Source organism: Micromesistius poutassou, assembly GCF_964030765.1.
Source record: "Micromesistius poutassou genome assembly, chromosome: 2".
NCBI classification, from domain to species: domain Eukaryota; kingdom Metazoa; phylum Chordata; class Actinopteri; order Gadiformes; family Gadidae; genus Micromesistius; species Micromesistius poutassou.
In genome coordinates, this window is record NC_140272.1 from 13,938,764 (window position 1) to 13,960,324 (window position 21,561).

Genomic DNA, 21,561 nt, shown 5'->3' on the forward strand with positions numbered 1-21,561 from the left:
TTTAAGCAGCACGTGAACATTGTGTCATGTATCTTGCATTACCAAGATTGCAGCGGACTCTTGTGATCTCCCTCAGCAGCCAGTGATGCTCTGCTCAGACTGCAGTGCCCTCCCATCTCTCCATGTTGGATGAAGTCCTCCTTATACCTGCACCGCAAACACAAGGTGGGTTCACACAGGGAAACAGAAAGTCACTTTCACTGTAAACTCCTGGCATTTACCAATGTCAAGATAAGGTAGTGGCATGACCTTTCGTGACCTCTGCGCGGGCTCCGCAAGTCCAAGTAAAGGTTGGTCGCCTGACAGAACCGAGTGTGGCGGCTGCACCTTAACGATGAGTCACCCTAGAAATAAAAACAGATCTTTATTTTATTGCTTGAGGCCCAGTGTTTTTCACACCAACCGTTCATCTTGACCGGTATAGCGATCAGCCACGAGAGGCCGTGGGTTAGTGATTTAAGAACCGATAGGGGCCGTTGTTAGCCTGAATCACACGGTCAAGTGGCTTAATGCTTGAATTTAACGGTTACTAAAACAGTAACTAAAGACTAACTATATCCAATCATTGTTGGTACCTGTGGTATAAGCTGAATAAACCATGACTGGATGTCCCGTTATTGAAAATAATGTACAACATTATTGAAGGTCAAACAATAATAACAGGATAACCCAACCTGGTTTATCCCTTACATACAAAGCTTTTTACATGCTGAGTCCTGAGCTACTGTGTGTTCCTGATGACTTCTGTGGCTCCTGCGGAACAGAGGCTATGAGTGAACTTACGGGTCTGCTGGCCACGCATAGAGTCTTCATCTCAGAGAGGCGCTCCCTGACGTAACCAAAGTCTCCCTGCTTCCAGAACAGATCCCGGGCTGCTTCCACCGTTCCAGCCCTGCAGGGGTTCAACACCAGATACTGAAGATTAATAGTCTATAATCAGTTGCATTACAGTTGCACAATATCACATTGTCTTTTGAGATAATTAAATGTATGAAGTAGTATCATTTTCATTATAATTAATGTTTCACATTTAAATCGCATTTGTTGAAATTCTCTTAACATCCCGACAGCAATCAATAAGTCAAATGCTTTGACAAAAAATAGGGGGAATAAAATGGTGTCTGTGGCTTTCACAGGCCTGTTAGAAACCTGTCCATTTAATTCGGCTTACCTAATTGTGTACCTACCTACCCGGCTACCTGTGCACATTCATTTCACATGTGACCTATTGCTAAAGCTAGCGAGCTAGTCCAGTTTTCCAGGGAGTGGCTTTGGAGGGAGGCCTGGTATTTTTTTACAGTTGGATACTAGTCGGATAAATCTAGCTAACTCTTAAATTTGAGACCATGGCTTTAAGAGATTCTAAGAGAAAAAAATGGACGAGCCAGCCAGGAGTCGAACCTGGAATCTTCTGATCCGTAGTCAGACGCGTTATCCATTGCGCCACTGGCCCGATGTGACCCCTCAACTTCAGGAGGCGACCCTGACAAAAGCCCCCTCATGCCCTTCCCCCGTTGAACTAACAAAATAGCAAAGCAAGAACTTTGCCATCAGTGTGACCGTTACTGTAAGGTGAAAACAACGACCTAACCATGTGTTAGTGAACATCCGGCTTGGAAACGTACCATCTGACATCAGCTTTGGAGCACACCGGGTTACCGAAGCGCTTCTCAAGAGGGCATTGCTTCTCATAGCCCCAGCAGGCCGACAGATTCCCTAGTGCATCCTGTGTGAGGGAGAAACCTTAGGAAAAGACTTTCCAAATGTGTAACGTGCAAATGAATGAATTAATAATTGATTTCAATGAGCACCAACACTAGCACATTGAGTTCTATTAATGGGCAGGGAAATAATGAAGTAAACTGGAGGCTTAATGGACGCATACACCAAAACAGTCATCACACATCTTTGTTTTCAACAAATACTGTTGTTGTGTTGCAAATACACCTGGTTAAAATGCAGATCCCTTAATCCCTTAAAAACAGTCAGTTATTACTTTTGAATTTCGGACATTAGCTTTGTATTCTGCCATTCTGATTTGTTTGATGATCTCTCTCTATGTCATAGCTGAATGCTAATAGTTCTAACAATCTTTCACAGGGTATGAATATTGTTTTACAAAGAAATAAAACAAATGAATGGATGGGGAAAATTTGATAAATATGAATGTAGTCAGTAACACAATCCACTTCCACCTCATATGTCATATCCAAACACAAACACACATGCACACACCCACCCACTCACACACAGAAAGGCTAATATCTTACTTTAAAAGGGCAGAGAGGGTCCTGGTGGCAGAGCTTGGAGACTCTCTGGTTGTTGCGTAGGAAGTAGGGTATGTGCTCTGGCGGGAGAGACAGGCTGCTGTAGTTAAACAGTGGTGCCGCTGGACGGTGGCCAAGCTTCCCAGGCTCCGCGGAGGTGATCGAAGTGGACGCAATGACTGTGGCCAGCGCTAGTAGCAGCATACTCGGACAAGACCCACATTCATGTGAGATGATGATGACTGCTCTTCACAGCCCTCTGAGTGAGAGGGCAGACAAAAGGGGAGGGAAATAGTCAGACAGACACAGGACACTATGCTGGTTTGAGGGTCAAGAGCATAGTTATATATAGAACACTGTTTTATATATATATATATATATGGTCAAGAGCAGCACAGTGTACAGTGTACGAGCATGTAGGTACAGGCTGGTGTGCGGGACATAGGAGCTCCGAGGGACTGTAGGCTTCAGGAAATATTAGTGGCCGTTTTCCTGCGATTGTCTTGGCAGTCATAACTAAGCTAGGTGAAACTTGAGCTTCAGACAAAGTGCGAGAACATGCCATTTTCAGGAGCCAACAAACGGAGTGTAGGCGTCTTTTAGCCTTTTTTAAATGTTATAATAATGTTACATATATCGTATAGTAGATGTGGGGGATCCTCCTCAAATAAGTGCACTACGTTATTTCCATAAGGTTGTTTAAACTACAAATTGTTCGCATGACAATTACAATATGCCAGTAAAAACGTCGTAACGTCAGGCTAACGGTAAACGTTTATCTAAGAAGTGATGGATAAAACCAAACCTTGACCCATTCATTCGCTCAACAGTTCGAACAGTCCCTTAGGAGATAATCTATGTCATCATTGCCGGTTAATTTATTTTGTGTTTTGCAAAGCAATTCACATTTCCTAAAGCATAGCCTAGAAAATATTGCATTACATTACTTCAACTATTCAACATTTATCCTAGAGAACGAGCAGATATGACGGTCAAGCAGTCAGTTTCCCGCCGTCACTCAGCACACAATTACAGTCGGTTCATCACAATAAATTACGGGGAAATACTCTAAGAAGACCTAAAAGTAGCAGTTTAATACAAGGTTCATCATGAAATGTACCCGAATTGGCCACTTCTTATCCTGGGCTACCCTGAGATGTTGATGTAGCAGGTCGCCATAACACCGGAAACCTCGCACCGGTCTGCGATATCCATAGTCAGACACCAGGGGGAGCTGTTGGTCTACAGCACATATGGAAAAGGGTGGAAATCATGCAGTATTTACATAAACGTAAAAAATAATAATAATAATAATAAAAATCAAGTGTGTGTATTCGGAGAGGAGGATGGGGGACCATCACGGACAACCCCTCGTCCTTTTTTCAGCTGTGCTGTGCAAAGATACTATAACTTTTCCCTCAGGTAAGATGTGTTGATAAAAGATAGTAACTCTTTACTCAATGAATAATCATTGTATTTAAGATAACTGCTTTGAACAGAAATATATGTTAACGTTCATCTTATTCTTTCTTATTTGTTTATTTAAAGAAGGCCTAACCATCACCCACCATCAACACTATAGACTACATCTATTTTTTTTAACTTATTCGGACAGTTTAAAGTGTGCGCAACAGTCGTGTGCTTCTTGAAAGTGCTTAAAATGTATATTTATTATTATGCCACCTGCAAAAAGGTTAATAACAAAAGGACTAATCAAACTAAAATAATAGTAGAGATATCGTCAACGTTAACTGAACGCGCTCCACGCGTTAGCATCTCTTGTCTCGGTAAAATAGCAAGTATATTTCTGCAGCCCGCCGATCTGTATGTTGTTCTTCTCATCTGGAGGATCCCGATCCTTTCACCGATCTCCAATGAAAACATAAATAAGTAGCATTATCGTAGTAGTAATAGTAGTAGTAGTAGTAGTAGTAGCAGCAGTGAATGGCAAAGGACTTCTAATCTTTAAAAGGTAGAGAATGCACTACAAAGCACCTCAAAATAAATAAACCTGTAAATATGGATTAATACTATCCTAACATTGTTTTGTTGGCCTAATGCAAACGTATACATGTTGAAAGTATTTCACAATAGTGAAATTGTGAACATCCTATGAACATCCTAACCTGCTACTTGAAAAAGGTCAGTGTTTGTTGACCTACTACTAGTATGAAACACAAAAGTGAAGATCCAATCAGAATCAAGGATGCTGAGATGAAAAAGAATCGAACCAGCCAGGAGTCGAACCTGGAATCTTCTGATCCGTAGTCAGACGCGTTATCCATTGCGCCACTGGTCCGCCTGTCAGAGATTATCCTCCAATCAGGTTATAGCCCCTCCTTCCTTTAACTTTATTTTCACAACGCAAGGAGTACTTATTCATTTATGTTGTGTTCCAAGGACACGTTTTACAAGTTACGAGCTGTAACTGGTAGTATATCGATCTGGTACGAGTTCACGGGTAGTGAGTTGCGGGTTTGACTGCCGTTCCAGGGCACTTTCACGGGTAGAAGGTTGTGAAAATACGGGTTACGGATTGCATGGAAAGCACCATTAACATGACCACAGATCCCGTAGCTAGAATATCTTTTTAGTTACTTTGCCCTTATGAACATCCATTCCACAACATATCGTCTCATGCCTTATGTGAAGACACCGCACATGTGTCGCGGTATCGTGCCAAATCGTGGTTAAGAGCGCCTCATAAAGCGTAGGTTCGAATCCCGCCATGCGCGTTTATATTTGCATTGAAATTAGGCTACAGAAGTACGTCTTTGCATGGAATGATATTGACGTTATGGCAGGTGACGGTATGAACACTAACTAAGAGAAATTAGGATGATTCACAACGTTATTCTTCACCAAATGTAGCCCTTCTTTGTCCCTAATAATTATTTGCAATGTAGTAATATGCACAATAATTGTGCTTTGTTTTGTACCTACCATTTCTGCAATAAATGGTTCACCAATGGCTCCAGACTTGATGAATTATGACATACGCATAGCCTTACCAATTACTTCACCATTACCACCTCACCAACTTTTTCATATATATATATATTGAATTACACAGAGGGGCGAAATTTATAATCAAAATAGTTTGTCCCCCTTCATTTACAAATCCCCACCCTCTTCCCCTCCCCCCTCCTCCCTTTGCCCCTCACCCGTCTGCCCTTGTTTCTTTTTTCATAGCCTCTTGTTGCCAGGCGCTCCTGCCATTCATCAAGTGTCTCTGTGGCCGTCTCCCCACAGTACCAGTTCCCAAAGTACTGCTGGTGCCCTGGAGACTTGTGGTCCTTTAAGCATTTTTTTACACAGCACCACATCCGGCTTTTTTTTGTTGTTGTCTAAATTCCTCACCAGCCAGTTCCCTCTCCATTCTCCTCTTCCTGTTCCTGAGAGTGCTTTTTGGCACATCTGCCACCACCGGTGGGACAGACACATGAGTAACAGGACCGGCTGGCAGTATCAGACTACACTGCAGGGAGGCGGATGCCACGCTGGCTGCAGGACGCTGCAGGGTAGCAGGGGTCGGAGCAGGTTGTTCTAACCTTGTTCTAAATGTCAGTGGCCTTTTTAGCCTGGCCGTGCCTGCTGTGTTGGTTGGCAGGCTGAAAACATGCGGGTTGTCAACCACAACGGACAGTCTCTTTTTGGGGAGTAGAATGCTGCTGCACAGCTCCTTCAGGAGAGGGGATGGCTTGTTGAAGCACATCCGTCTCTTGACTCCGGCTCCGCTTGTTGTACCTGAACAAAAATAATAAAAACAAAGGGGCAGTTTTAAAGAAGAGATATATTTCATGAATAAAGCTGTTGTTGCTACCCAGGTTGTAAAGATATTTTTTTTTATTTGCTCACCATTGTGCCAGCGTAGCCGTGTTCACCTCGGGCAGCTGGATGGTGGTGTCGGCCATCACACATGCGTTGTTGACAACACATTGTCGTATGTTGCCGTACGCATGTATGATTTGAGTCCACTGGCTCTGGGTGCCCTTGGGACTCAGGCCACTGGGCCGGTCCGTGTAACCCGACGGAAACCCCTGGACAATTAAGGCAGTGCAAAACATTACAATGATAGATATGGTCACACGGATATTAAAACAAATCAAAACCAGATAAACAAATAGGAAACCGACCCGTGTTAAGGATCGTACGGTGATGAGGAAGGTATGTCGTCCGGCCCTTGTCGAAATCGGACAAGGCCTGCCAGAGGGCTATGATGTTGTTAGCCTCCTCCTGTGTCAGGGCAAGGATGTGTTTTTTTAGTTCCACAAGGCAGCGTGCCAACTCCTGGATGGCTGCATAGCTGGGGATGTTGTCCGGCCCAACAGAGTTCTAAAATAATAAAATGGAGACAGTGATAGACTTGTTGTAAATCACAATATATTTGGATTGATTCTTTATAACCAGTTGGAATCAGATGGAGGCACAGGACCAGTAGACGGACCTGCAGTGGGTGGAGGGGTTGGCACTACCTGCGCTGAGGACCAGCTAGTGGTGGGCACTGTGGACCGTCTGGTGGGTGGTGTGGTGGGCGCTGGGGACCGGCTGGTGGGTGGTGTGGTTGGCGTTGAGGCAGCACTGATGGTGGAGGAGGATACCACTACGGCGGGTGGAGGGGCAGCAGCAGACACACCTGCGACTGAAGGCACTGTCACTTCGTGATGAGTGGAGGAGTGGAGGAGCCTCCAGGATGGGGACAGTAAAGTCCTCAATGTCCTCTGCCTCGGGCTCAACGTAGCCCTCATCCTCAGCCACAGACACCTCTTCTGTCTCCACCACAGTCAGTGTCCTTTTGTAGTCCTCCAGAGCACAGCCAGTCTGGCTGTACAAGTACTCCACCCCAATGATTTCACCTGAAAATCACAAAAACAAACGCACCGAAAAATACATTATGTACATGTAGATGCAATTAATTGAGATACAAATTAGATTTTTCAGACACAAAGTCAGCGCACCAGTGTATTTCCATGGCGACATGTAGTCCAACAGCTTCCTTGCAGTTGTTGTTGAATTCTTAATTTCGGTTCTGTTAATTGTGTGGCTCCAGCTAGTGGCCTTGATTGGTACACATTGGGGCACACTGACTTGTGCTTGATTGCTTGATGTGTACATTCTGTGACGTTCCTTTGTTGAAGGAAAGGAGGTTTCACTTGTTGTGAATGAACCAAATTCTGGTGGCTTATGTCATCAGACTTGTAGTATAGTGCACCGCTGTGTGTGGTGTTAAAGCCTTTATTGGCGTTTGTTAAGCGTTTTTTGAGACTCTGAGATTGGTTGTGATAAAGTTTAAATATAATTGTTATACTTGGTCAATTGGGTCTTTCTTTATTTGATGTCTTGATGAGAGAGGGGGAGCATTTGTTTTGTACAGCTTTCACATACTGTTAATTTGTGCTTGTTCTGTAGCTTGGGTTAAGAGGCAGCCCTTGGACTCACTGTTGTGCACTCAAAATTGACGGGCTTCCTTGTAGGTTTATGGCTTCATCCCTTTGGGTGTTGCTGAGCGCTGCTAGTAGTGTTGTGGTGACCGCGGTTAGCAGCAGTTGTTTCGGGGGCACATCCATGGGCTCGGGGGGAGGCGCCAGCGTGCTGGTCTTCTTTTCCACCTAATGGGCTTCAGTGTGTAAATACCCGCTGTCAGTAGTAGTGAAGACTAGGGTTGAGCTTATTGAGATAGAGTTTGGGATAGGTAGCCAGAGGGAACGCACCGTCTGCAAGGTTGTTAAATGCCTCTAGTGCGCAGCGGAGGGGTCACTTGGTCTGCGCTCTTGTGTCCATAGACATTCCACACTGGTTTTGAAGCTGTTCAGTCTGAGTCATGGCTGGCATAGAAAAGTTGGTTGGTAGGGTAAAGAGTTGGTTGGTAGGGTAAAGAGTTGGATGGTAGGGTAAAGAGTTGGATGGTGTAGATGATTGCATCCAGTGGCGGAGCCAGACTTTTTTTCAAGGGGTGGCACAAGGGTGGCCGAGGCTTCCGCCACTGATTGCATCGACCAAGTTTCTTCAAGTTTATTTCCAAATTAGATTTTTTTTTTTTTTAAGGATATTGGCGATTTTGAATTATTCTCGCTTCTTCTAGCCTAATTCTACTTCTCGCTTCTAGCCTAATGTTGATTGCTACGGTACATGTTACCTTCCTTCTTTCTTACTCTCTTTCTCCTCTTAAATCGCTTCACAGGATCCTGTTGCTGAGGTTGGAGGAGTGGCTGGTTGGGCTGGGTGCAGACATGCAGCAACTGTTAACCATTTGGCTAGATTACCTATTTTTTTTGTACCTTTTATGATTAATACTATTAGAGTTCCATAATTGAAACCATTTTTCTATGGCGGGGTGTGACGGCCCTCTGGCTGTCTTTGTGTGGTGTTGTGGAGGACCCGCCTGAACTGGCCAACCTGCAGCTTATGCAGACCCAGAACACACACCTCGTCCTCTGTGTCAAGGCCTTGCTCTGCTGCAGCTCGCCGTGCTGACTCCAACAGCTCATCTGGTGGAAGAGGACGTGACCATGGCTGGGCCCTGCTCTTCACCCACCCAGCTTCATGGGAGTCATTTATATTGACCATCCCATCAGCCTTCTTCCTAAAATCTGTCAGTAAAAAAGAAAATGTTAAAGGCATCATAAAATAATAACAACAAAAGAACAAGAACAGGGAAGGCAAGCAGAATGTTTATCTAAGCACCTATGCTATCTATTGTTATACATAGTAGTGCAGTAGGATTCTTGCACATGTATATATCTTGAACTTGTATATATCTTGTACATATTGTTTATAGTTTTCACTATATCAATGTGTGCATGGGCAGGGGTAGTCGTATGCTTAGTGTATCTGTTGTGATAAATGGCTAAATGTTAAATTGCTGCTGTAACACTGCAATTTCCCTTTGGGAATTAATAAAGTAATCTATCTATCAGATCACTGGCCTAATGAAACAGACAAGATAAGGCTTAGGAACACCCTATATCAACTATGCACTATCAACCCCCCCCCCCTCCCCCCCACACAGACTCATTCCCATAGTTTGCTTTATGCCTTTATATGGTAATAACGGCCATGGTAAAAACATGTGTTCTATGTGCTTTCTCATCAGTGGTAATGCTAGCACGGTTTGCTAAAAAAAACGAATAAAAAAGCAATAACTTTCGCACTGATTTCGAGTCAATCGATTCGAATGGGGGAGGGGAGCCGTCGAACAGCGTCTATTTATGTCTATTTCTGCACTAAAAGCTAACGTGACATTTACAATAAAGTTCAAAAATGTAAACAAACTTACCAAAGACAAAAAAAAACTTACCAAAGACGTCATCCGTATTCTCCACAGATTCGAAATGTTTTGAAATAGCCGCGGAGGTAAATTACAGTACTGTACAGGACAGGTAATACACGCTCTGGACAAATTGAGCATCCCGCTGCAGGGGTGAGGTGTGAGGGCGGGACGTAGCCCACGGCAACAGATTTTTGATTGGCTCATGCTTGCCAGGATTCGTGAATAAGCAGTGCGTTTGTTGATTGGCTGTTGCAGGCTGTCACTCGGGTCACTTTGTGAACGCAAACTCACCTCCTCATTGGCCATCAGGGGAACCAATTCTTGGTCAATTTCGAGCTGCCATTGGCTTACCATTGCTCGACAAACACTCAGCCCTAGCATACTCTGCACGCACATGAGAGTGTTGCTTTTATGTAAACACACCCCACACTCCAAATATAGCATTACAGTATTACAGTATGTTGCAATGTTTAGAATGATTTGACCATCAAATAAGTCTCATGAGATAAAAGATTGGTTAAAATATATAAACATGTTTATTTACAATTATTGTTCCACATCTCCTCCCACCACTGCTCCTCTGTCAAGGATTCGGAGGAGGGGCAGTAAATTGTGCCCTTGAACTGACTGTGGCCAGACTCTGCAGCCCCCACACTTCCTGCGGTTGTTTGCCTTTCCGGTCATGTTACAAGTCTTTTTTTTTCGAGAGGGGCATGTGGAGGTCCTGCTGAGGGGACAGCAAACATAAAGGGGGTTAGGGTGTTAGGGTATGGTAATAGGGGGGTGACAGGGGGGAAAGGTTCTCTAGGGTGGGATTGGGCTTGGTTGAAGAAAGGAGTGCAAGAAGGCAGGGGCTTGGGTGAGGCCTGGGTGGGAAAAGACGAAAGGAGCAGGGGCACAGGTGAGGGCAGGGGTGCTTGTGAAGACAGGGCAGGATGGGGAAACAGCTGCATCTGGTTCACCTCCACCTGCTGCAGGGAGGTGCTGGTCATCACTGCTCCATTGGCCAGGATCAGCTGCATTATCATGCGGTAGTCTTGCATGATCAGAGTCCATCTTGTCAGGCCCTTCCCCTTCTTCAAAGGAGACTTGTTAATGTTGCAGAGCCTGACGAAGATGGACTCTACAAGGCGGCAGCAATCTGGCCACTGAGCAGGAGATGAGCAGAGAATTATGGTGCACCTCCTCACATGCTCCACACCAGACGTAAACTCAGCCTTCTTCTTGGGCGACTTAAAGCGCCCAGTGAGGAGCCTGTCCTGGTGCCGTGCAGCAAAAACCACCTTCTGCTGGTCATGGGCAGGCAGGTCCTTCCACATGCAGACGATGCTGCTGACGTCCTGGTTTCTCAGGGCCAGGCTGGTCTGGTTCCTCAGCCCCACCAGATACTCTGCCAGGCGGTCAGCCCTGTCCAGGCCCGGGATGTTGTTTACATCCACTGCCTGAAAGAGTTTGCCAGGTAGGGCAGGCACCATGGGTTGAGGGCTGTGCAGGTGGTGGTGGTGGAGAAAGAGGAGGTGGAAGAGTGGACCAGGAACCACTGGTGGAGGATTGGGCAGGGGGTGGTGGAGGAGAAGGAGGTAAGGTAGTTGGCCACGCCCCACTGGTGCAGGACAGAGCAGGTTGTGCAGTGGAGATGAAGGCAGTCAGCCTCCAGACTATCCACTGTGGGGTCAACGGTGTCCCCCGGAAGCCCTAATCCTCTGCCTCGTCGTCCATGCCAAGTCCTCGAGCAGCTGGTCTGTGTCCTCAGAGTCAGGATCCATGTCCTGCATGCTGCTCCTAGTCTGACTGTACAGGTAGTAGACACCATCGACTTGAATGAAAACAATAAAGGAATTAGTATATGAACATGTGACGTGTGTTTGGGTTCCCTAGTCCGACCATAACATCCATCTGCATTCTCCATGGGAGAGGGAAAAGTACATTGCCAGCATTTATTTTGATGATGACAACGGGCTTCAAAGATAACCAACCAGCATACAGAGAATTCCTTAACCCTAACCCTATCAATGTTCTAATCACTGGATAGATATAATTTACTATTATTATATACTATTACAATAATACTATTATTTTATTATGTCATTGTATTGTATGTGAAGCACTTTGATTCTGCCTCGTGTATGAAAAGTGCTATATAAATAAAGATGCCTTGCCTTGCCTATTGATAAGCAATACATAGAGCTGTGTGATGGAGAAGCTGTTGTTATGGTAGGTCTATATGTTAGAGATATTGCACCATAATGTCTTTAAAAAAAAGCATTGTCCATTTTTTGCTTAAAACACCAACTGTCACGCATGTTATATATATATATAATAATATATGTATATATATATATATATATATATATATATTATATTTATATTATTTATTTATTTATATATAATATATAGAAAAAAACCTATATTTTATTGAAATTTAATAAGAAAAATTAGCTTTGAAAAACTCGACTGGGGCAGCTAGGAGCCGTCTGTGACCCAAAACGTCGATAAAACCCGACATGCCACGCCACAGGCCTCTTGCCAAGATACAGCCTACAGCTCACAGGCTCACAGGCTCCGGCGCTGAAGCTGGATGCTACTGCTCCAATGCGCTTTTTCATCCACCTGTAGGTACCGCACGCAGCACACCTCACTATTTACACACAACACGAATCACATTGCGATACAAATAAAGAAAATGTTCATAACGAATGTAGCAAAAAAAAGATAAGCTATTGTTTCTACGGTATCTCAAGACATAATAAACTTAACAAACGTACTAAACACTGTTTTTTCTATGACGCATACAGTCCGTGTATATGCTGTGTTCTTATAGGCCTATGTGTACTATGGAGCCCTATGCACGGACCGCATGCACGATGCATCTTCAGCAGATACAGGAAGCGATTAACGCGCCACGGTGACGAGCGCCAGTTGGATTCCGTTTGAGCAGATCTAGATTTAGTCAGCGGTGAGTTCATCCAAGTTAGCGTAGTTAGATTTTTGTTGTACTTATTTTTGAGAAATATGGCGATCATTTATTTAACGATGCAATTTGAGTATAACTTTTGGGTCAATTCTTAGTAGGATCCCGATTTTAGAAAAGAAACATGACATCTAATACTTTGAAAGTGTCTGAAGCCCTTGTTCATGACATTGGTGAAGAAGAGTTGGACTTCTCAGATCTGTTTTTATGCGATGGTTTCGCCTCCGATACTGATCAAGGTGTGTATTTTTGTTTGTTATTTGGCTTGGTTTTGAGTTGTGTATTACCTACATATAACATACATATGCCTAGTAGGAGGTAATAATGTCTCATCGTTTTTTTGTGATATTAATATAAAAATGTTATTGAGGTCAATGTACAAAAAACATTTAATAAAAAATGATCTCATAAATAAGCCACAATGCACAATAGTAACTGTTGATACTTATGAACTCATACCTCCTGTATTTAGGTAGGCCTACCGGCGTACAAATGAAGTACTTTTAGCAGTTTATACATTCAGTACAGTATGCATCCAGTATGCATGCGTTACGTGATCTTCCTAAAAATGTATCCAAACAACTGCCTCAAATAAGCGCTTCACCATATCCGGCAATTGAAGTGATCTCAAAATAAAACATATCGAAAAACGTTGAATCCATTTAAAGCAACCTGTTCAAAGCTGTAATTATGTATGATGCAACTGTAGGCAACTGTAGGCAAAGCTGAACAAACTCTTGAACTTGATCCAGGACACCATTTGCATGATGACACCCACCACCCTGCATTGGCAGCGCTGCACATGTCCGCCGACATCCCCAGCTCAGTCCCCTCAGCTTCCAGCCACAGCCCCTCCCCACCTACTCTGGCTACAGCCGGTCAGTATCGGGCCGGCCTGGGGTTCCACTCCATGGGCCATGCCTCCAGCCCGGGGATCATCCCCGCTCCCAGCCCCAGGATTGAGATAACGCCGTCGGCCGACACTCCCGGCTCCAAGGCCCTGGGCCCTTACAGGGACCAGCCCTGCGTCAGCCCGGCCAGCAGCAACTCCTCCAGCGGCTGGCCCATCGAAGCCTGCTCTCCCTCCGTGTCTCCCAACATCTCTCCGGCCAACGGCAGCGGAGGTGCTGCCGGGCTGTCGGCCTTGGACCTGTGTCCGGCCATTCAGGGCGTCGTGGGCACCTTTTCAGCCCACTCATCCCCGGGGGCTTCCCCTCGCACCAGCATCACGGAAGAAACCTTCCTGGTGCCCCAGCATCACCGTGCTGCCTCCCCGCTGCCCCATCAGCGCTCCCGGTCCGTGTCACCCAAGGGCAAGCGGCGCTACGACCAGGAGCACGGCGGCCCCCCCTGCTTGGGCGGCGGCACCCCGGTCAAGCAGCGCTCCCGAAGCCCCAGCCCCATCCCTGTCGGGTCCGTCGCCGGCCAGGAACACCACAGACCCTACCAGCCTCCCCACTACCAGGAGGACTCCTCCGAGCCCCTTCCCCGGGCTGGGGAATGTTCTTCCAGCCTTCTGGAGGACATGCTGGGCAGTCTCATCTCTCCTGGTCTACCTAAAGCGGCCGCTCCGTCTAACTTGCAGGAGGTAGAATCCTTCACGGAGGAGAGCTGTGTGTATGTGCAGGCCCAGAGGCAGGACCGTAGCTATGGAGACGGGTGGGGTTGGGTCACAGAGCGAGACGGAAGGCGAAGCAGAGCAGGGGCCGAGGTCCAGCCCACTGAGGCTCTCTATGTGCTCCCACATATCTGGCCGCCCTACATTTCCCCCGGCCACAAAGTCTACAGGTGGGTTCCCGTCGCACTGAGGTGGAGTCTTGTCTGCTCCATGCTGATACTGAAGGGTTTTTGAGGAAATATGATTCAAATTACTTGAAAATGATTGACCGCCAGCATTGTCTTATTGAATGTTTTGCCATTTTAGAGAATTGCTGTATGTTTTAAGATACAGAGATAACAAAAGAAAATTATAAAGTATAATTAAAATACAATTGCATTGCAGAACTGCTATTGCAGTTTCCAAGAAGCTCAAAGTGATACTTTAGAAACAGCCACCGTAAATAACCAGTGTATTTCACCAGTGATGGCACTGTAATTATCTATCTATGCTCAGATAACACTTCTCTCTATCTCACTGTCTTTTCCTTCCTTCCTTTGGTGACTCATGTTTCTCTTACCCCTTCATGAATCACAGTGGCCTCCCTGTGGCCCCAGTGCCATCTCTGGAGTGGCCCCTGCCCAGTCAGTCTGGTCCCTATGAACTGGTGATCCACCAGCAGCCCAAGTCGCACCACAGAGCCCACTATGAGACAGAGGGCAGCAGAGGGGCTGTCAAGACTCCCAACGGAGGGCATCCGGTCATTCAGGTAAGGTGGTTTATTGGTTGTGCAGAATTGTGCTCAAGCCATTGACTACTGCTGCACTGTCTCTACAGAGATGAAAAAGAAGAAGAGGCGCATAAAACCATTACCTACGGCTGGGGTTACTATAGGCTCAATATGCTATTTTGTTTGTCATTTTTTTTGTCAAGGTCTATTTTCTTCTTAAAAATTGAATTTATATTCATTATCTTTCCTACTAGTAGGACAATGATACCAAACTCATAAGTTATACATAACAATAATATCTAATCGACTCTGTTGTTGTAAACACATAACAGAGCTATACAATCCTACAACCATAAGCAACATACTTCCTAGCTGTGTGTGTTTATATTCATATATATATATATATATATATATATATATATATATATATATATTCATCAGTCAAACCCAAAGGTTTACCAACTGGAGCACAGGTTCTCAGTACAGTGAGCTGGCATTTCCCGGATATTGTCTCCCACAGGTTTTAGTTTAGAAGACCACAACCATGCAAATGAAGCAAACAGCCTTGTGTCGCCTCAGGGTTAATGTGAGATAGACAAACGCTGGTATGAGATGAGCTGAATAGCACCACGTTATCACAACCATGCATGCATGCTTTTTTCAATGTAGATTATTATTATTTATATAATTCATATTATTAATATTATTACTATTATTATTACTATTATTATTATTATTATTAGTGTTGTTATTATTATTATTAACATTGAAAGTAGCCTTTATCCTGTTGGTATCAAACCTATGAACAATCAAGTTAATCAGTCAAAAAGGATAATCCCCTAATAAAGTTCATCCTGTCTTAATCTTTATCTTTATAATGTCAAAAGTGTATTTTGCACTACTTGTTTTTTGAATATCAGTTTTATTGAAGTGCTTTCAGATCAAAACCACAATCTTTTACATGTTTTGCCGATTGCACCCCAAATTTCTGTCATTTAACACCGCAGAAGTTACATACATTGAAAAAATAAAAATAACTGCACTACTTGTTAATGGAAAGGCTGAGATAATATAAAGCTCTGGAGAACCAATTGTGGTACGATTTAATATATATATATATATAGTTTTGTTCTTGTACAGTTTTGTTCTTCACACACATGCATAACATTGGTTCTTGTCTCCCAGCTTGTGGGCTGCAGAGGAGCCGGGCCCCTGGCCCTGCAGGTCTTCATAGGGATGGCTGATGAGCGAATGCTGAAGCCCCACGCCTTCTACCAGGTGCACCGCATCACTGGGAAGACCGTCACCACCGCCAGCCTGGAGAGGATGGTGAACGGCACCAAGGTCCTGGAGATCGCCCTGGAGCCCAAGAACAACATGACAGCGTTGTGAGTACAATGAGATGACGTTCTACCCTCAGGGGTTATTTATTTACATCCTCCGTTTCCTTGTGGAAAACATGTCTTCACACTTTTTCCTTAGTCTTTCGTCCAAGGAGAATTTGTATTTAACCTTTAAATGAATTGTACCGCATGCATAAGAGGAATGAGGAATCAGCTGAACCTATATTAAATATATTCATGAAATAGTGAAATAATAGTAATTATTAATGTAATTGTTATGTAAGTAATGTAATGTAATGTAAATGATACTCTATATTCCAAAATTCTAGTATAATAGCGTGACCTTTTTTGCTGTCTACACTATGGATGCTTTAAATATAGTCCAAATAATAAACTGAATTAACCATAACAGAAAACAACAACACACGCTCACACTTTGAGAAGACCGAGGTCCGACGAGCGTGTCCGTCTTCTCCACCTCCCACAGGATCGACTGCGCTGGGATCCTCAAGCTGCGGAACGCCGACATCGAGCAGAGGAACAGCGAGACGGACATCGGCAGGAAGAACACGCGCGTTCGCCTGGTGTTTCGGGTGCACGTACCGCAGCCCCCCGGCGGCTTCATCTCCCTCCAAGTGGCCTCCCACCCTATAGAGTGCTGTGCGTGAGAAGCCAAGCCTTAGAACAGGAACAGTTATGATAGCTAACTTTATCTGTGTAGCACGTGGGAATTTGTAGCACCTTTCGAAAGCAGGTTACAAAGTGCTTTAGAAGACAAAAGCCCAACATACTGAATAAAATACAGAAATAGATAAGACAGAATGCAATGTGCAAATTGTAATAGAAACATCGGACAGTAAAAGCCATTTTTTAAAGATGGATCTAAAGAAGTGAAATCTGCACTGTTATGTTCCACCATGTCCACCATAAATCTGGATTAAGATTCACAACAGAGATCTAATTAGTATTTTAATGTATGCATGCTCATTTCCAGTGGTTCATCAAAAAGGAACAAAGCTACAGTTTAGCTAGTTGGCATGGCCAATGTGAGATGAAACAAAACGTGATATTTTTTCTACACTAAACCACACCTATATCAGACCTATATCTCTTAGAATACATTTTTTGCTTTGCATCCGGCTCTGACTCTTATAACCGTTAGAGTTGCCATCGGCCGATTGGTGTGCTGTCATCTGTGGAACCAGTCTCTCTTACAGAACACATTCATGGTCCTCACTGTGAATATCGGTTGTTGTCTTTGTTATTTGACATGACTTTTTTCCCGGCAGCTCAACGTTCGGCCCAGGAGCTGCCGGCAGTGGAGAGGCAGGATCTTGACGAGTGTTCGGTGCTGGGCGGTCTACAGATGGTTCTGACTGGACAGAATTTCACCTCAGACTCCAAGGTGATCTTCTCAGAGAGGATGCAAGGTGAGAAGGTGCATTAGGAGGAGGAGGAGGAGGAGAAGGAGGGGGAAGAGGGAGTATCAGGAAGAATAGAAGCAACTGCCTCTTAAATGTCTTGAATCAAGTCAAATTAGTTGTTTATATTTTAAGTTCCATACATCACATTTAGCAAGAGCTATTATAACGACATTAGACTTTATTATAAGAGCTTGCTTAGTTAATTTGGAGGAAAGGCTGTATTTTACATTTGTTTAGTAGAATACTTGAATCATTGTATTATTAATAATATATGTATGTATTAAGTAGAACATAATAGTGTTACTTACTCACTCAGTCAATACTATGCTAATGCAGCATTTATTTATCTATCACTGGCACTATGTTAAGCCTGCACTGACAGTATTTGCATCCTTGCATGGGGTAAGCATTTGCATATCAGCTTCTGCTGGCATATACACACACACACACACACACATACACAGCATTACAGAACGATGCCATTTATTTCAATACGGAAATTTCACACCTGCCTCTGTGCAGTCCTGTTCTCCCACGCAGAGATGCGTGAGGTGACTTGAGTCTGAAAGTAGTGAAGGTTCAGTCTGTGCGAGTGCGTGTGAGTTCATATGGTTGTGTGTGTGTGTGTATGTGTGTGCGTGTGTGTGTGTAGGAGTGCTCTGCTTAGTGTTGGGGTTTCATGCAACAGGATGTGGTTTGGACTCACCGGTGAAAGCACTTAGCTATAAAGAAGCAGAGCATCTCTTTCCTTGTGCCTTTTTTTGTCACAGTGTGGGCTGAAAACATCAGGTGAAAAGGGAGGTAAAAAAAAACAAAAAACAAAACCAGACAAATATGAAAAGTTTTCCGCCCGTCTGTGAACCTTAGTGGGGAGGAAAGCACTGACCATTTGTAAATGGTTGTCTTCCTTTACATTTCTGTCCCATAGCCTATCTACCACTATGAGTGATGCATGCAATCATACACATTTATGAATCTTACAGATGGACAGCAGATCTGGGAAGTTGAGGCCACTGTGGACCGTGACAAGACCCAGCCTGTGAGTTTAACTTCCTGGCTTGCTGTCTGTCTGTCCACCTGCCTCAGGTTCTGGATGTTTCTCAGTCCGGCTGTCTGTCTGTTTCTCTGCAGTCTGTTTTCTTGTCTTTGTCCTTGAGTACTAGTACTACAACACATGTTCCCGTATTTCCACATGTAGGCCATGCTGTTCGTTTCCGTTCCTCCGTATCGAGACCCGACAATTTCCGACGTGGCCAAAGTCAACTTTTACGTGGTCAACGGGAAGAAGAGGCGCAGCCAGCCGCAGCATTTCATCTACACGCCCCTTAAAGGTACGCCTACCACTTCCCTCGCTGTGAATCCTCTGACCAACAAAGCTTTAACTCAAGGAGGATATAATGTAGATGTTAACTTGCAACAAAAAATAGTATATTTACAAAATGATGAGGATGATGAGTGTTGATATTATTATTTGTGTAATAATATTTCGTTTTATAATTAAAACTTATTTTCCAAACCTTATTTCTTCTGTTTCTTTTCTATCGCAGCCATTAAAACGGAACCGTTCACCAACTACGATATGTATGGCTGTGTAGACCCTCAAGGTTTTGACCCGCCCCAAAGGTCACTCGGTCGTCGTCACACCAACCACGACAGCCTAACGAATGCCAACAACCTCCTGCCGATATTATACCATGTGACCAACCATGTCCCGGCAGCTATACAGGAGTCGACGCCCCTGTACAACGAGGAGGAAGAGCTACTTTTCTACCCATCCAAAAGCATCCCGAGCCAAATCTACCATGCCTGGAACCAGCACCAGGTTGATCCGACCAGCAGCTGTTTCCCTGTGCAGAGGCACAACGCGGGGCCGCACCAGCGCCTCTGCTCCTCCCTAGGGGTGCCCCACCTCTCCAGCCATCACCCGTCCAACCCGGCCCACTGCCTCGACAACGGCGCGGCCCTCGGCGACAAACTCCAACGCGGGGGAGAAAGCTACCGAGTGGTGGCCACGGCGGCGCTACCTGAAGGAAGTGATCCTTTTGGGGCCACCTGCTTGGTGGCCCCCAGGCTCCAGGGTTACTCACACACCGTGGGGCTCCTGGGAAAGTCCCCTCCGACGTCGTCGTTGTCTTCGAGTTGCGCCCAGAGACGAGATGCAGACAAGATGTGTGCGAGCCGACCGGAGCTGTGTGGCCACCCCCCGCTGACCCAGAGAGGGGAGGTCGGGACGGGGCGCCCGTGGAACGACGTGGCGCTGGAGCAAGGGGTGAAGCAGGAACACCCAGGCCAGGTGTGTCTCGAGGACGGTGAGTAGACGCCATGCAGACCGCACTTTGAAGAGTCACTTGCGGAGGGGGGGGCTCCCTGATAGTGGTATGCATTCATATCCATCTCCTCCAACATGTCCACGTGTATGATTCGATAACCATTTTCTTCCTCTGCACTTTTCACTACCTCGTGTCTTGTGGTTTCTTGTGGTGTGTCCATTCCTTAAATCTCAACCCACTGGCTAACAACGGAGCTATGCCACAGAGTTAATTGATTATCAAAAATTAACTCTGTGGTCTAGAAAGAACAACAAAAAAACTGATATTAATACTACTAACATCCACATCAATTCATCATCTTTTTTTTGCAATCACAGGATCTGAGATCTGCTCTCAAACAAAGAGTACTGCATCTCTAGCCAATAAGGCTGACAGTGAGGTAGAAAAATAGGAAGTTTGTAACCAAATACATGCAGATTCTATGGCACAGAATTCAGCAATGCAACCTAGCCTCGGCCCTGCTCTACTACATGCTTGTTTAGTCCTAAACGCTGTAGAGGAAAATTAACCATTGCCTTAGCCATTAACCGTTTTAATTTCAAAATTTGGTCTGCATGCTAAAACTTTTATCCTTCATGGTATCTTTACTCTTTATCAACTTTTTATATTACTTTATAGTAAATATATATATAATAATAAAAATAATAATAATAACGAATGCCCTCTTGTGGTAATTTTATGTAACACCAATTCCTTATTATTGTAAAATAAGAATAATCTGACTTTAAATGACTGTTGCGGTATAGCATTTGTGAATATTAAAATTACTAAAAGTTATTAACTATTCATTCAGTATACTAAATAACTCATTTCAAAGTACATTTCATATCTGGGTTAAATAAAGTACCTGAATGAATGACTAATAAAAACTCTGTATTGTTTTTTTCAGTGCATGACATCATTAAAAGAGACTTGGGAGCCCGCAGTGGAGGAGCTTCTTAGAAAGCAGCTCTGGTTTACACTGAAGAGAATGAACCCCTCACCTTAAAGGGCCATCATGCCACAAGTGGCATGATGAGCACAAGGTTCTACTACCATACGTTTTCCAGATTGACTTTTGGGAAGGGATCCATCTTTTGAATGCTTTATGTCTAAGTTTGAAAAATAAGCTTGGTAATGCACATAGCAGGATTCATTGGTATGAATATAGCAACTCTCTACCGGCAAAGATCCACACGCTGCATGCTTTTTTTAAACAATTGAAAACGTAACTGTTCACCGATGCCTATAGGTTCTAGTCAATTTCTGCCATCTTGGCAACCTTGCTATACCCTTCTGTATCAATATATCATTATCTCCTATGTGTTAAGCGTCTGGGTTCTTTGAAAGGCGCTATGTAAAGCCAAGAATCTTTTTTTATTATAAACAACCAGTCACACACACATACTATCTGAGCTGGAATTTGTATTTTGTTATTTTTTTTATTAAAATTCTTTACTATGGTACTTGCTTATATACATTTGTATTTACCTACACATCAATTCGATGTTGCATTTTTTTATTAAATTATTCATGAAATTAGATGCTCGGCATCTGTTCAAAAACTACTAATGTGTTCAAATCATGGATGTACAATAATAACAACGGTTCCACATCCAAATGACGGATCACTGTCTAGAAGCAACCACT

The 21,561-nt window shown here is 44.2% G+C and overlaps 2 protein-coding genes and 2 non-coding genes across 4 annotated transcripts in view; 1 reads left to right on the forward strand and 3 right to left on the reverse strand.

Annotated features, from left to right (window-relative positions):
- The window catches only part of eogt (EGF domain-specific O-linked N-acetylglucosamine (GlcNAc) transferase), a gene marked incomplete at its 3' end in the record, with an annotated part of 164,772 nt that extends 161,375 nt beyond the window's left edge, over positions 1-3,397 (reverse strand). The window contains exons 1-7 of the mRNA XM_084463428.1: positions 3,388-3,397; positions 2,271-2,526; positions 1,626-1,726; positions 1,402-1,497; positions 784-892; positions 250-344; positions 43-147 (exon numbers count right to left, since the gene is read on the reverse strand). Coding sequence (XP_084319554.1) covers positions 43-147; positions 250-344; positions 784-892; positions 1,402-1,497; positions 1,626-1,726; positions 2,271-2,471 — 707 coding nt within the window. The 5' untranslated portion in view covers positions 2,472-2,526; positions 3,388-3,397. The remainder of the gene's footprint in view (positions 1-42; positions 148-249; positions 345-783; positions 893-1,401; positions 1,498-1,625; positions 1,727-2,270; positions 2,527-3,387) is intronic.
- AC3HAE_009725 (transfer RNA arginine (anticodon ACG)) lies at positions 1,381-1,453 on the reverse strand. Its single transcript has one exon. It is a non-coding gene; the product is annotated as a tRNA-Arg (tRNA).
- Positions 3,398-4,493: 1,096 nt separating the features above from the next.
- On the reverse strand, positions 4,494-4,566 carry AC3HAE_009726 (transfer RNA arginine (anticodon ACG)). Its single transcript has one exon. It is a non-coding gene; the product is annotated as a tRNA-Arg (tRNA).
- Positions 4,567-12,503: 7,937 nt separating this feature from the next.
- On the forward strand, positions 12,504-21,319 carry LOC311339305 (nuclear factor of activated T-cells, cytoplasmic 2-like). The gene is made up of 10 exons (XM_084464686.1): positions 12,504-12,747; positions 13,261-14,296; positions 14,703-14,874; positions 16,021-16,223; positions 16,666-16,838; positions 17,468-17,608; positions 18,586-18,641; positions 18,801-18,933; positions 19,150-19,911; positions 20,822-21,319. Exons 1-10 carry the CDS (start codon positions 12,633-12,635, stop codon positions 20,872-20,874), a joined length of 2,844 nt encoding a protein of 947 aa, XP_084320812.1. The 5' UTR covers positions 12,504-12,632; the 3' UTR covers positions 20,875-21,319.
- Positions 21,320-21,561: the final 242 nt, after the last annotated feature.